This window comes from Labrus bergylta, chromosome 17 (genome assembly GCF_963930695.1).
Source record: "Labrus bergylta chromosome 17, fLabBer1.1, whole genome shotgun sequence".
NCBI classification, from domain to species: Eukaryota; Metazoa; Chordata; class Actinopteri; order Labriformes; family Labridae; genus Labrus; species Labrus bergylta.
Window position 1 is genome coordinate 11,750,828 of NC_089211.1, and position 16,137 is coordinate 11,766,964.

General features: G+C 38.1%; 1 protein-coding gene across 1 annotated transcript in view; it reads right to left on the reverse strand.

The window, feature by feature from the left end:
• si:dkey-112m2.1 (transmembrane protein 132C) overlaps positions 1-16,137 on the reverse strand; it is a 113,494-nt gene that overhangs the window by 43,913 nt on the left and 53,444 nt on the right. The window contains exon 4 of the mRNA XM_020638113.2: positions 2,238-2,381. Coding sequence (XP_020493769.2) covers positions 2,238-2,381 — 144 coding nt within the window. The remainder of the gene's footprint in view (positions 1-2,237; positions 2,382-16,137) is intronic.

Genomic DNA, 16,137 nt, shown 5'->3' on the forward strand with positions numbered 1-16,137 from the left:
TTTTTTTTGTCCCTGTATTCTCCATATTGTTGTTTAAAGGGCACAAAAGTAAAATCTCTTCATATTGTTATACTGTTTCCCAATGAGGCCATTATTTAGAAGACAGAACACAAGGAAACTCTTACCCTTTTCCTCTCCTGTCCCACCACAGGAGGGAGATTCCCTAGCCCTGCTAGAGCCCTGTACAGGCCAAGAACTCCAGCTGTGTCTGACCCCAAGCTTTCCCCAATCACTCACACATTCTATCTTATCTATCACACGCACTCACAATTAAAGAAGTACAGTCATACCCAAAATATTGTTGCAGACTGTGCAAATTACATTACACACACATAAAGAATGTAGCTATGGTTTCCAGCTGCAAAAGTAATTAAATAATGTAATCTTGTGTTGAAGAATTTTCATATTTCAATAGGATAGCTGCAGTAAATATTACATAAATCTGTGTACTATCATATGTCATATAGAAGCCTGTATAATCTTCTGCGTGTCGAGATACACTGTGGAAGGGGAAAAGTTTAATTTTCCATCCTGAAAATGGCAGGGATTCCCAGTGTATAGCAATGTGCTTGCCTGTAGGCCCAACTGGCTTTAAAGGGAATGAGAGCTGACACTCTGATTGGTTTGATTCATGATACGCACAATAAACACACAGAGAAGAAGACAACCCATGGGAAGAAAAGCTGCTACATATCAGACTGTAACAGCTTGTTTCCAAATAAGGCAATAATATGAAGAAAACATAAATGTGGATGTGACAGGAGAAACTTACAACATTTGGGGTTAAGAGTCCACCAGGAGAGAGCAAAACATGCTGAGAAAGGCAAACAGCAATCTTAGACAAGTGGGACAACAGGAACCCAAAGATGCATGGAAAACAACAGCGCTGAAAGACCCAACAATTCTGAGGGCTGAGTGATAGGAGAAGAAGGAGACCCACTGATGGAAAGCTAGCACCCTTGTGATCACCTAGGAGATCTAATTTTATATCTGAGCAAAGCCAAAAAGTAGTGAGCAATGACCAAGCCTCAAGAAATAAGATCAGTTCAGGCCCAATTCAAACCAGGCAGAACTATGGAGTAAATCACTAATCTGGACCTTACAAAGATAATAACGGGGGAATCCAAGCTAAACCAGATACCGCACTCAATTACAGGAGTACAAAACAGATTTGTTTGGCAGCACTTTGAATCCAAGATAAATTTCCCCCAGGGGACAATAAAGTGTATTGTTTTTGTATTCAATAAACAGAAGACCGCCCAGAGAATAAAAAAAAATAGATCTTTGAGGTTGTTCAGAGGGAAAAAAATCAACAAGAGAAATGTAAGACCCTGAAAGCACTTTGGAATGAGGTCAGCGAACCTGTAAGGGCAAGGAAGAGAAGTAGAAAGAAAGAGCCAACAAGAGCAGAGTAAGATGTCCAGAGAACATCTCGAACAACATCAGTGCAACAGACCACCAAGGAACTTATTCTTATTGTTAAGTTCAACACCAACTGATAACAAATGTAATGGAGCCCCTTTACATGACATTCAGGACTAAACTGCCTGGCAGATACTAGAGGTTGCCCAGGAATGTCCCTTTTTTAATTCCTTTTTGTTGCAGCCTTTGAGCTAACCCTCCCTAAAAGTAAAAAATCGGTAGGAGGAACTACACTGCAATCAGGTTTAGAGACTACGTCCATTGAGGAGATACATGACAGGACGATGATACGTGACTCCTTTTGCCGGCAGCATGTACCTCCAGGTTGCTAAGAATGATGGGTAAGCTGATGTCCTGGGCAAGAATAAGGTTAAAACCCTTCAAAATATAAAGCCTTCAATTTCTACTCGAGGCTAAATAATTTCAAAATCTTCTGCACAAGTAGACAAACTGTGCGATAGTTTGAGACCATTATCAGAAGCACATTTGCTGCCATATGGAAAATACAGTATAGGTTAGGCACATGAAACTTCATCACAAAACTTATTCTTTATAAGCAAGACTCTGCACTGTCGTCATGACAAACTTCGGTCAGACTGCAAACATGTTTTCATGTTAGTGCCAAGGAGCGAATGGTTAAGATGCTGAGTCATGTCCTCTCTGAATGTCACTTTTTGTTATCATTCTCCTTTGACAGCTGTCAAAGAAATTAAGAAGTACGCTGCTTCTGCTGCTCTCTAGTTGATTAACAGGTTTTTTTTTTACTTTCATATTTCATTCACACATTAATTATAGAAAGAGGGAGTCATATGTACCTTTGACTGAAACTGTTCTCCTTCCTCCGACAGTGGAGTGTAACCACCCTGTGACCTTCACTTCTGATATCCTGGCTAACAGTCCACACTACAGGGTTACTCGCTCTGGCTCCAAGGAAAGCCACGCCGTCCTTCAGCTTGACCCTGAAAACAGAAAAACAAAAGGGAACAAAATGAATGAATAAGATGATCGTTGAATTCTCACCGCAACGGCTCACAAATGAAATGCCACAGCTTCAGGAAAAGACGTCTTTTTTCTGTCTGTGAAACACACAAACATGTCAGAAGAAAGACTTAAAAGGTCATAAAACAAACTCTTCAAACACTCTTGGTCTCGCAAACCTTCTCACACAAACATGAAGGAGAAAACAGAAGCTGAACAGAAGATTGTTTTGGATGCTGGATTAAAAGAAAGATCAAAAACTGGCTTTTTTCTATGACAGCACTACATTTGGTGATTGCTAGTTTTTGAGAATATCATAGCTCTCTCACAAAACGTGTTCTGTCTCTGAATTCATGCTTTCTTTGGACCTTATCCATTTCGGTCCATTTCGATCCATTTCTGTGGCAACAGCAGGCATGTCGTTTTTATCTGTTTCCCCCATCTTATCATGAAAGGAAGTATGGCAGAAATATCTTTGGACCTCTAGTTGGCAGGGGACATATGATTAAGCTGCTACAGTAGTTAGCTTCTGTTAATTGTAATGCAGATCGTGTGCGCCAGCATCTGTGTGTGTGTGTGTGTGCGTGTGTGTGTTTGTGTGTGTGTGTGAGTGCGTTAGAGGGAGAGACAGAGAGCATGTTTTTGCCGGTGTGTTGCAGGTTGAGCCATGCATATGAGACAACTGAAATCATCCCCCGTCTGTGGGAGTTTTTATGTTAAAATATTGTGAATGCTCCATCTCGATTTCCCTCGTAGGTTGTGCACATAAATTACGAGCTCTGGCTGTGCGTCGTAAATGATTTAGTAGTACAGTGTGAGCTGACATTTTGCCACAACTTTTCTACAATCGTACAGGTTTTAGTCTCCCAACATAAGAAATCTCTCTGGAGAAAACTCCACTTCCTCCAATTGTCTGTCATTCACCCCACACCTGCAGTTTAAAAATAACTCCACTCTCTTCAGCCTCCATGCACTCTCTGCTCAATCCTCTTGTTTGTCACTCTACCACTTCCATTACTGGTGGTCACAGTCTGGAGGAGGCTCTACAGGTGCAGGAGAACCATGACCTTCTCTTCCTATTCCAATAAGATGACACACTGTTGCTCTCCTCCTCTTCCTTTGTCACATGAAATCAACATGAAGAACACGAGCACTGTTCAGTTCTTACTGTTCTATCATGACAAATTGCTCTTATTCAAATGAGAATATCTATGATTGACGGCTGCAGGAATAATGAGAATGCGCAGATCTAAAGTAAAACACCAGCAGCACAAAAAGGTAAGCAGTAAGGAGTAAGACACAGTGTAGATGTAGATTTTTCCTACATTAAAACAATTAGAGAATGTTCTTGTTCTGGAGCAGTAAATGACTTGTAAAGGATGAAGGAAAGAAAGGAGGATAATGACATGACAGCCAACCATGCAGCATTCCTTAGAAGTGCACAGTTTTTACATCTTCTGTGTTCAGTCGGGCTTCTTTGATCTGATCCGGCCTGCTGAGGCGGTAATAACTGGACTTGTGTTGGCTGCCTTTGGAGATAAAGGCAGCCGGTGTGGAAGACAAAGACAAGGAGGAGAGCACAGATTACTGTCTGGCCTCCTGTTTCCCCAGTCAACACCTCAGCCACAGTGTAGTAATTACCTCAAACTCACAGGCCGATTCAGCTAACAGTGGACTATGTTAGGACTGATCATCAATTATTACAGACTAAAATCCTACAGTATGCACACTACATTAATCTGAAAAATCATGGAAAAGCACAACATTTCTTATCACTGTTACGCAGATGATACTCAACTATACCTACACATATAAACCCAAACAATCAATCAGACTTCAATTCTCTTACACAGTGCCTGGAAGACATCAAATGCTGGATGGCCCAGAATCGCTTACAGCTGAATGAAAACAAAACTGAAGTGGTTCTTTTTGGCCCCTCCGAAGCCATAAAACTGGTCCCAAGCAGCTTAGGTCATCTTTCCTCCCTCATCAAGCCACACGCTAAGAACCTTGGAGTAATATTTGATTCTGCCTTCACATTTGAATATCAGATGAAATCAGTAGTTAAAACCAGTTTCTTTCAGCTAAGAACCATCTCGAAATTTAAACCTACCCATTCCTTTCACGACTTAGAAATAATAATCCACGCTTTCATCTCGTCCCATCTCGACTACTGTAACTCCCTGTATTCGGGGATCAGCCAGTCATCCCTATCACGACTGCAACTGGTTCAAAATGCTGCAGCCAGGCTGCTTACTGCCTCACGTAAAAGGGAGCATATCAGCCCTGTTTTAGCCTCTCTTCACTGGTTTTTCCAATTCGTTACAGAATTGATTTTAAGGTTGCATTGTTTGTTTTTAAAGCACTAAATGGCCTGGCACCCTCTTATGTTACTGATCTCCTCAGCCCCTACACAACGACCAGGCCCCTCAGATCCTCTAACATGGGCCTCCTAGCTAGGACATTTTGTAGACATGTGTAGCAGCTAGGGTTCAAACCGTCAACCTTTCCAAGATTAAACAAACCAATGTATCACTTAGCCACAGCTTCTGATTATGGCAAAATGAACAAATGGCATATTTTTGAAGATTGGTTTGGATAATATGATTTCTGGTAAAGGTTGGATGGGCACAGATGCAATAATAGGAATGAAAACTGAACGGAGGCCACTATATCAGTATATGGAGCTGCCTCATTAATTCCTTAAAAATGTGCATCAGTGGTGGGGTGAGATCAAGGCTGTGAGAAAGACAGATTTCAGCTCTCTGTGAGTGACACTTAGAGGCTGTCTTTTATGTCATTTCTGTCTAAGTTAAAGTAAACACACCCTGCACTATTGCCTGCCTCATGTTGAACATATGTTGTAAGTTGTACAATAAGAAGTAAAGGGGAGTGTGTGTGTGTGTGTAGTCAACTGTTGCCATGATATCTAAGGGCTGTGGCTGAATAGTTAAATCAGAAAGGATCATTTATTATTTACCAAGAAAATGTTGCTTGCTCGATGCCTTCATTGGCTTTCCCTGTTCCACTGACATTACCTCTAAAGGGTGTGAGCTGTATTGAAAAGAGTATGACTGTGTATAACTAGGGTTGTGTTTGTCTGGAGGCAGTGTAAAAATCTTTGTGAAGGGATTGGAGATGTATAGGGAAAGGTTGGTTTTGATGGTGTTTGAGCAGAGTGAGAGAATGGTGTTTTACAGAGTGCAGCCAGGCAGAACAGGAGAGACAGGTGTTGTTTCAATGTGAATGAAAAAGGACAGATGAGGAAAAACTTTAAGGAGAGGAGAAGGGTTAAAGACTCAGAGAAGGCTTCACTGGTTGAGAGGTAAGAATAGGAGATTTTACTCATCACTCTCTAGGCTGGCAAAACAAGCTCTTATATTTGAAACCACATAAGATGAATACATTTCATTTTGATTCTCAAGAGGTTCTTGACATGGTTATTTGCCTGTATTGGCACTCAGGTGATACCTGCTCATTAGTCACACAATAACTTCACAAACACACACACCTTGGACTCTCGTCTTATCTGATATAGCATTAACACATTGGCAGAGAGTGGGCTGCTGAAGATAAATTAAAGTGAGAAACAATCATTCCAATAATCAGCACAGGGAACAAAAGATAGCACCTTCAGTTCTGACATCACAAGAACGCTCCTGTAAAGGTGGAGCCAGATGGAGAGAAGCTGTAACACAGAAGAGACACAGCACGTTCAAACACAGCCTGAAACCGGCTTCTGAAGCATCTTTAACCAAACCCATGTTGTGAAACGTTTGAAGGCAAGAAAAGACCAAACCACACAGACAGGACAAAATGCTCTGGTGATTTGTGAGATGAAGCAAATACAAACAATAACTCGTGGTTCGAGCATGCTTTCCCAATTAATTTTGAGAAGGTAATGTAATGTCGTATGATTACTCTACAGAGAGCAGGAGTGGACAAATCACATTGAGTGTTTAGTCGACTGATGGTGTCCCTTAATTCTCAAACACCTGAAGCTAAACCCAGTTATTGACTTAACACTCAAACTGCTTTCTTTATGTCCTCCTCCCTCTCTTTCTCTCTCTCTCTCTACCTCTGTCTCTCTTACTTTAAAACAAAATAATCGCCATCCCCGCGGGGTAAAATTAAATGAGATAGCAGTCAATGACAGGTGAAGCAGGCTGGAAGCTCGTTCAATAAATGAGTAGGGTGAAACGAGGAGCTGCTCAGGGTCAATTGAGCGCACACAGGCAGATACAAAAATAAAGAGAATGCAAATCAATGTGTTTGATGCTGCCTTTCCCATTATCAGACCTAGTTAAAAGTGCTGGTGCATGGCAATGCTGCAAACCAGGAAAAGATTAACACAATCAGATAAAAAAAAAAAAAAAAGCCAGACAAAGGGTTTCTCACTGTCTGAGCCTTTTTGTCTCACTTTCACATATCTTGTTCTATCACTCTCTGTCTGTGTCTATTGGTTTCCCCTGTGATGTTCTGCCTTCCTCACTGGATGTAGTCATGACTGCACGACAGGCTTTTTGACTTTTCAGATAATCGGGTATGCTCCACACTCTTGTCATATTCATTTTTTTAATATGCAAGATTTTGTCTGTTAACCATCATCAGCTATTATTGATGCTTCTTAATCTATGTTTTGTTTTTTGTTTTTTTTAGCAGAACACACCTCCACCTAATCAAGAGGTAATGGTGTGAAGAGCTCTGCTAACCTTTAAACTTCTTTGAAAAGGTTAGGGTAATTTGGAAAGGGTTGGTGTAGCAACAGAGCTGAAGCAAAGTTGGTGTAAATGTAGGAGCTCCGGTAGCACCAACGTGCTTTGTCAAATCATCCACTGGAGCACACATTTTGAAGAATTGTTTAAATAATTAAGCTAAGGTAAAGGAAGAGCTCATTCCATGAAATAAAAAGAATATCTGTATAAAATGGACCTCTGTTGGAAGCTATTAAAGTGAGCTGGGCTGGAAAAGGAATCAAACTATTTTTATTTTCTAATATAGAATCAGTTATCAAAAAGTTTGTATCACTTGTATTGTCATGTATGGACATTTATTAAACTTCATTTTCCCCCTCTTTTTATTTACAACTATGATTATTATTACATTATGTTAACAGTTTTTGTTGTTTGAGATTCTTGGTCTTTAATAATTGAACTACAAGCTTCTAGTTTCTTTCTGACATCCTTTTCTTTTCCCTCACTATTATACTTGCGCAGCCATGCGTGGAAGAACAAAATCTGACCTTTAAACCTTGAGATCAAACTGAAAATACAAGGTACGGGAACACTATTAACCTCTCCAGTCACTTCACAAGGCAATACAGCTCAATAATCTAAATGTTCTTCCCACAAATACTAAAATGGTAAATAGTAGATGGACTTCAGCTTGTATAGCACTTTTCTAGTCTTCTGACAACTCAAAGTGCTTTTACAACGCATGTCACACCTACCCATTCACACACTGATGGAAGAGGTTGCTACATAAAGTGACCATCAGAAGTAACTAATCCCATTCATACTACGCCAAAGCGGTGGGAGCAACTTGGGGTTAAGTGTCTTGCCCAAGGACACATCGGACATGTTGCTGCAGGAGCTGGGGATCGAACCCTCAACCTTCCGGTCGACTGCCCTTCTACCTTGTCTTGAAACTGTTGTGCTTTACTTGTTTAAAAAGGAATTGTATGTGAGTTGTGTGTTTCAATCGAAAAAAAAGGAGGTTTCAAAATGTGTCTAGATAGAAGGTAAGGAGGCCATCAAAACCTTAACTTCATCCACAACCTATCATTTCCTCTGGAGATGCTGGAAAATGGTAAATGGTGCCTTGGATGAGGATTACGTGGTCCTTAACTTTAACCACATGAAATGGTAATTGCACCTCTCGAGGACATCGCCTGCCCATTTTTTAGAGATCAATATCTGCGTGAAACAACTCAGATGGTGAATGGCGGTGCTTTGAAGGAGTTGGAGCTGTGAAAGGTTTAAAGCTGTTCGTCCATGGGGAACAAATGATGAAAGTGCTTCTTAAAGTGCTACTCAGATTGTACCACAAGGGGATTGTGTGACTTTCTACTGAAAAGGAGGAGATGCTGACTGTCACATAACACAAGAGGGGTTTACTATCAGGTGGCTACTGTATAACTGTACTGACCAAGAAAAGCACAGCATATTTGCGCTTCACACAGAGGAGAGGATCTCCTTCTGCAAAATGATCTCATCATCCATTTGTGGACGCCTTGAAAAAACACAACAGGTGTGTGTTACATCTTACATCTCTTTCTTTCTTTCCTGTTCTTTTTTCTGTTTAAGGGAAAATCAGCCAGGTAGTGACATGTAAAGCTTGGACCTGAGGTCTGTGAACAAACTCCTGGCTTAAAAAAAAATAACAAGGAATAACTGTCAGAGGAGAGACTCAAAATGAGACAAGGTTCAATATGTGAGCTATGGCCATAGCCTAATGACATGAACGAATCCATGACGGATAAAAAGTAATGAGGTAAGAGGAATTAATTACATATAAATTAGAGAAGCCCCCATGCCTGTTGGGGAAAGGAATTTTAAAAGCTGGGCAGGTTTTCCTAAATCTTTAATACACCTTAGCAGTTAAAAAAAGTCGTATTTGGGTGCTGGATAGACTAGCGGTTATACCCTGCATCCAATGTATCAAGGCAATAGTCCTCAATTTTGGTGGCCTCCACACTTTGCTGCCTACTCTATCCCTTGTATATAATCATTTGCTATTGGTTAATACTAAATCAAATCTGCGCTGTTTTGAGTGGCAGCACGTCCTTATTGAGTGTTTTCATTAGTTGGACAGATTCCACCCTCATTACCTGGATCACCGATTACCTGTCAGGCTGGGGAACTGTGTTGCTGGTACGGTGGTTAGCAACACAGGTTCTCCTCAGGGGACTGTGTGAAAGCTCCATTCCTATTCACATTGTACAGTACACAGCAGACTTCCAATGTAAACCATTCAGGAATACAAATGATGACACGGCTATTGTGGTGTGCATTAGTAATGGGCAGGAAGTTGGTTACAGTGACCTGACAGTATGGAAAGCCGATTGAAGATTTAATAGATATCCTTGATATCAAAGCTCAGTTTCCTGTACTAGTCAAGTCTTTGGCCGCACTAGTTTACTAGTAGAACGTTGAAAGACTTACTAGTAAACTAGTAGAAGGCAAAAAGTCCTACATGTTAACTAGTAAGGTGCAAAATATCTACTAGTTAACTAGTAAGATATATTTTGTGTCTACTAGTTAACTAGTGAGCCTAAAAATGTTTACTAGTTAACTAGTAAGAGCCAAAATGTCCACTAGTAAGCTAGAAAGGCATATATATGGACCATACTAGCTAACTAGTTAGGATAAAAAGTTTTTACAAGTTAACTAGTAAGAGCAGAAAGGTCCACTAGTTGTACTAGAGATGGTTTTATTAGTCTTACTAGTTAACTAGTGCGGCTCTAAATGTTCACTAGTTAACTAGTAAGAGAACAAATGTCCACTAGTTGCACTAGTATCATCTTTACAAGTCGTACTAGTTAACTAGTGAGACTTAAATATTTTACTAGTAAACTAGCTAGATCTAAAATGTCACTAGTAACATTTGTTGCACAAAATGGTAACGAGGAGGTGGGGGATAAGTGTGGATTGAGGTTTATGATAGGCTCTAAAAATCAAGAACAAAAATAACATCAAATCAGGACCCAGGATTTGGTTATAATCCCACCCACTGCATTTACATATTGCACACTAGTCAACTAGTTGGATTGCAGGATTAGAACTATCTTACTAGTCGATATCTGTTTTCATTTTACTAGTTAACTAGTTAGACACAAATGCTAACTAGTTAACTAGTTAATCTCATAATGGTAACTAGTAACACTAGTGAAGATGCATTTTACCTTTCTAGGTCACTAGTAAGATAAAATGTGTCAACTAGTAACACTAGTTGGAATATTTTTAAACCTACTAGTTAACTAGTGAGGCTCGGAAACGTTTACTAGTTAACATGTAGTAGCTAAAATGTCAACTAGTCACACTACTGAGGGCGGTTTTAACCTTACTAGTTTACTAGTAAAGCCCTATATAGTTTACGAGTAAACTAGTAAGTGCCTTTTTGTCCACTAGTTAAACTAGCTAGTGTCTTTTTGGCCTCACTAGTAAACTAGTTGAAGACTTTGTGTGGCACTAGTAAACTAGTTGCAGACAAAACAGCATACTAGTGGACATTTGCTTTTGACTAGTAAACTAGTTGAATGATATAATTTGACAAGTTTACATGCTGAACAGTTAAAACCCTTTACTAGTTAACTAGTTGAACACAGATGTCAACTAGTAGTCTGATCTGTTGACTACTAGTTAACTTGTGACTGACAATTTATCTAACTAGTTAACTAGTACTGCCAAAAAGACCCTTACTAGTACAACTAGTGGACATTTTGCAATTACTTATTAACTAGTTAACTGTGTTTGGCCTCACTAGTTAACTAGCAAGGTCACACATGGTCTAACTGGTAAACTAGTGGACATTTTGACTCGTTCTAGTTAACTAGTATGCATTTAAAGCCTCACTAGTTTACTAGTAAGGCCTTGAAGACCAAAGTAGTGATACTAGTGTGTATTTTTCTTTCACTAGTACTACTAGTAAACATCTTGAGCCCTACTTGTTAACTAGTAAGGTCAATTAGACTGCAACTAGTGGTACTAGTGACATTTATACCCTTAGTAATAAACTAGTTAAGCTTTTTGAACATCATTAGTTTACTAGTAAAGTCGAAATGTGTTTTACAAGTGTAACTAGTGGACATTTGGTCCTTACTAGTTTACTTGTAAATGTCAACTGGCAGTCCACTAGTAGTACTAGTAGCACTAGTTGACCGCATGATAATGAAGCAGGCGGGACAAGGATTTTGATTGGTCAATGTCAAACCTGCAATTTTGCCAGCCTTAAAGGGCCAGATCTGTACCTAGTACCTTTGGTTAAACCAGCACTAATTTCTGAAGGTTTGTTCATTTGTTTCATGTTATATTATCACTAAATGGTAACTCACTGAATGCCCTTTGATAGAATTTTATGACCCATGCACAGATTAAATCCAAATCTGATGTTACATTGTTATTCATCTTTTCAACTTTTTTGTTTTTTAAACTTAGTATTATTTGTTCTAAAAATCACTAATGATTATTCATTATTGCAGTATTTGTCAAAAAATAAACAATAACCCATCACTTAATATTTATATATAGTAGTATGATTGAATAAAATAAAATCTTGCACAACATTAATGTTCAAGGATTTTAGCTTTTTTCTTGCCATTGAAAATATGGCAATATAAAATATGAAAGATATACTAGTTTGAAACTTGCAAAGTGAAAAATTAATTATATTTTTTTTAAATCATGAAAGAAATGTGTTTATATTTAGTTTATCTGCTAGATGATCATGCAAAATATTGAATAAAATATTAGGATTTAGGACAAGTGTATACTGAATTATTAAACTAATGTGAATAAGAAAATATAACAGGAAAAAAGTAACAAGCCTGAAACTTGAAATAAATGTTTTAATGTTGTTTTTATAAATATAAAGTCAGCCTCTTACATCTGGAGAAATAACCCTTATACAATAAGTAGCTGCAGAGAGATATGCATTTCGGCCATTAGGTGTCAGTTGCAGGATCGGTATGTTATGGACTTGCTAAATTTTCTTGGTTTAGCTTCGAGTAAGCCCAGCAGAAAAGATACATATGGCAGTGAGCAGATATAAGTGCACAAGCAACATACATATTTTATGACATATTTTATCATATGAGGAGTCATGTTTTTATGATTAAAGCATAAAATTAAGATACTACTTGCAAATGCCCACCAGATGGTGCTATACTTATATATGCTGCTAATGTGTACAGTACTAGTACTACTAGTGGACATTTAGGCTCTTACTAGTAGCACTAGTTGTACTAGTAGCACTAGTACTACTAGTGGACATTTAGGCTCTTACTAGTAGCACTAGTAGCACTAGTAGCACTAGTAGCACTAGTGCGACTAGTGCTACTAGTCGCACTAGTAAAGGCCTAAAGGTCAACTAGTAGTACTAGTACTGTAGACAGTATATGTACGTATAGCACCATCTGTGGGGCATTTGCAAATAGTACAATTTTTAACCTTTACTGTACCTTTAATTTTTAGGGCTCATTTATACAATGGAGTAGAGCCATCTTAAAGAAAAAAAGAGAAAATATTAATCTTGTATATGTACGAGAATAAACATGTAAATTTAGGAGAATAAAAAAATGATGAAAGGAGAACCCCTAAAGCATTTTCCTCTGCCACAAAAGAGACAGTTTCATCCAAGTCAGTGTGGTTTTTTCTTTGGAAAATTACAGTTGCTTCCAGTATCTTTTCAGGGTCCTAATATTTTATGACAATGTGATGATGATGTGCTGATAAAACAACTTATCGGATATATTTGTCAAACTGTTTTTACAGACTACACAAGGAAGGAGCCTATTTCCTTATTTGTCAAACCTTTACTATAACAAGATGCTCCACGTTTATCATTTTCGAACAGGCGGCTCCTGCTCTTCTGATATACCAATATATTCTACTATTATATTATATAATATATTATATGTTCAAGTATTCAGCTGTTTTATGAAGGGAAATGTTTAAACTATTTAAGAAAATACTAAAGGGGACTTTGTCTCAATCATAAACAGTGTAGAGTATTTTAATGTTTTTATTTTTTTTATTTTTAGTCTCAAATGCAGCCTCAAAGGCTGATGTAGCTGCAACTAAACCTGAGATGAAAGATAATCCATTTATTGTTTTAAAATGAACCTGTATGAGCTTAAATATTAGATGTTTTAGTCTCTGTTTGTTTACCTATTAGCTACTGAAGCTTCTAACTGAATCTTCTTGGTTTTAAGTATTTATTTTCACACATCTGAGATATGTTAAGTTGCAGCTGCTTACAAGACCCAACTTCCTCATTCATCTGCTTCAAAATAAAAGCACATCACATAGATGGTAATAAGGGACTTTTATTGTGAAAGACTTTCCGGAACTAAATGCGTTTATCACTCGGAGCTGCAGCGGCGATTGTAGTTGCGAAGGCTGTAGTGAGAAAGAGTACTCAGCCACTTCCTTGCCCAAGAGTTAGAGCCACAGCCAACTTATTTGAATCATCTTGGACTTAAGACAATGAGACATCAGTTTATAAACACCTTCAGCAGGTAGACCCACAGTAGTGGAGGTGCTTATCCGTGCTAGCTGAAGTGGCACCGAGCCAAGAAAAGGGTCTCTGTCTGTCTCTCTCTCTCTCTCTCTCTCTCTCTCTCTCTCTCTCTCTCTTTCTCTCTGTCTCTGTCTACGACTAGTGCTACTAGTGCGACTAGTACGACTAGTGTGACTAGTGCGACTAGTGCGACTAGTACGACTAGTGTGACTAGTGCAACTAGTGCTACTAGTGCGACTAGTGTGACTAGTGCTACTAGTGCGACTAGTGCGACTAGTGTGACTAGTGCTACTAGTGCTACTAGTGCGACTAGTGTGACTAGTGCTACTAGTGCGACTAGTGTGACTAGTGCTACTAGTACGACTAGTGCTACTAGTGCAACTAGTAGCACTAGTAAAGGCCTAAATGTCAACTAGTAGTACTAGTACTGTAGACATTAGCAGTATATATACGTATAGCCCCATCTGTGGGGCATTTGCAAGTAGTACAATTTTTAACCTTCATTTTACATAATAAAATTACATTTTTAGGGCTCATTTATACGATGGAGTAGAGCCATCTTAAAGAAAAAAAAAGAAAATATTTGAGATTAATCTTGTATATGTACGAGAATAAACATGTAAATTTAGGAGAATAAAGTCATAAATTTACGAAAATGTACATTTTTAGGTTGTAGCCTATCATAGAGAAGCCTTCCGCCTGCGCATAAATGATGAAAGGAGAACCCCTAAAGCATTTTCCTCTGCCACAAAAGTTACAGTTGCTTCCAGTATCTTTTCAGGGTCCTGATATTTTATTTGTGATGATGATGTGCTGATAAAACAACTTATCGGATATATTTGTCCAACTGTTTTTACAGACTACACAAGGAAGGAGCCTATTTCCTTATTTGTTAAACCTTTACTATAACAAGATGCTCCACGTTTATCATTTTCGAACAGGTGGCTGCTGCTCTTCTGATATAGACTTAAACAAGAAATTAATCTCGTACATTTTACTTTATTCTCATAAATTAACTATTTGAATCTCTAAATTTTAGGTTTTTTTCCTTTTACATGGCCCTAATCTTGAATCCCTTTATTTTTCTTAGTTTACCGACTTTAGGCCAAATTAAAACGTATTAAGTACAAGAAAATAAATTCTGTATCAAGTTTCAGTTGTTTTAAAGTCCATAATTTTATCTGATTAACTTTTTTCCTTTTTAAAAACAGCATGAATTTATATGAAATATTTACACATTCATTTTTAACTTACAATTGCACCTTGGGCAGTTTTTTATCACTCTACTGACCTCAAGATGTACTCTTTCTTATGTTTTCTGTAAATACTGTCTTGATGGGATAAAAAAGGAAAAAGAAAATCATGAGAACAGTTCTAAAATGATCTTCTATCTTATTTTAAGTTCATAAAACAATTCTAACATTTAATATATATATAATTTTCATGTTTTACTCTCCATGGAAAGTAGGGAAGAAGCCGTTGCTTCACAGCACTTGCTCCTTCTTACAAAGGGTTAAATTTGTGGAAGGTGGAGGTCTATATGGAGAACCAATGATAAGGTTCAGAGAGTGCCCTGATCCCACCCACTCATTAGCATGTACTTCAACCAGTGTTTCTAGTACGCATTTTGGCTTTCACTAGTAGTACTAGTTAACATTTAAAACCGTAGTAGTTAACTAGTTATGCCAAAAAGAGTACTACTAGTGTAACTAGTGACATTTTGGCTCTTACTAGATAACTAGTTAACCATTTTGAGCCTCACTAGTTCACTAGTAGCACTAAAATGTCCTGAACTAGTGTTACTAGTTGGCTTTTTGCACTAACTAGTTAACTAGTGGACTTTAAGAGCCTCACTAGTAAACTAGTAAAATTTGTAACTGCATCACTAGTGATACTAGTGGACATTTGGGTCTTACTAGTTAACTAGTAAACATTTTGAACCTCACTAGTTTACAAGTAAGGTTAAAAAGAGTCAAACTAGCTTACTAGTGGACATTGTTGCTCTTACTAGTTAACTAGTAAACATTTTTAGGCTCACTAGTTAACTAGTAGACACAAAATATATCTTACTAGTTAACTAGTAGATATTTTGCACCTTACTAGTTAACATGTAGGACTTTTTGCCTTCTACTAGTTTACTAGTAAGTCTTTCAACGTTCTACTAGTAAACTAGTGCGGCCAAAGACTTGACTAGTACAGGAAACTGAGCTTTGATATCAAGGATATCTATTAAATCTTCAATCGGCTTTCCATAGACATTGTTGCTCTTACTAGTTAACTAGTAAACATTTTTAGGCTCACTAGTTAACTAGTAGACACAAAATATATCTTACTAGTTAACTAGTAGATATTTTGCACCTTACTAGTTAACATGTAGGACTTTTTGCCTTCTACTAGTTTACTAGTAAGTCTTTCAACGTTCTACTAGTAAACTAGTGCGGCCAAAGACTTGACTAGTACAGGAAACTGAGCTTTGATATCAAGGATATCTATTAAATC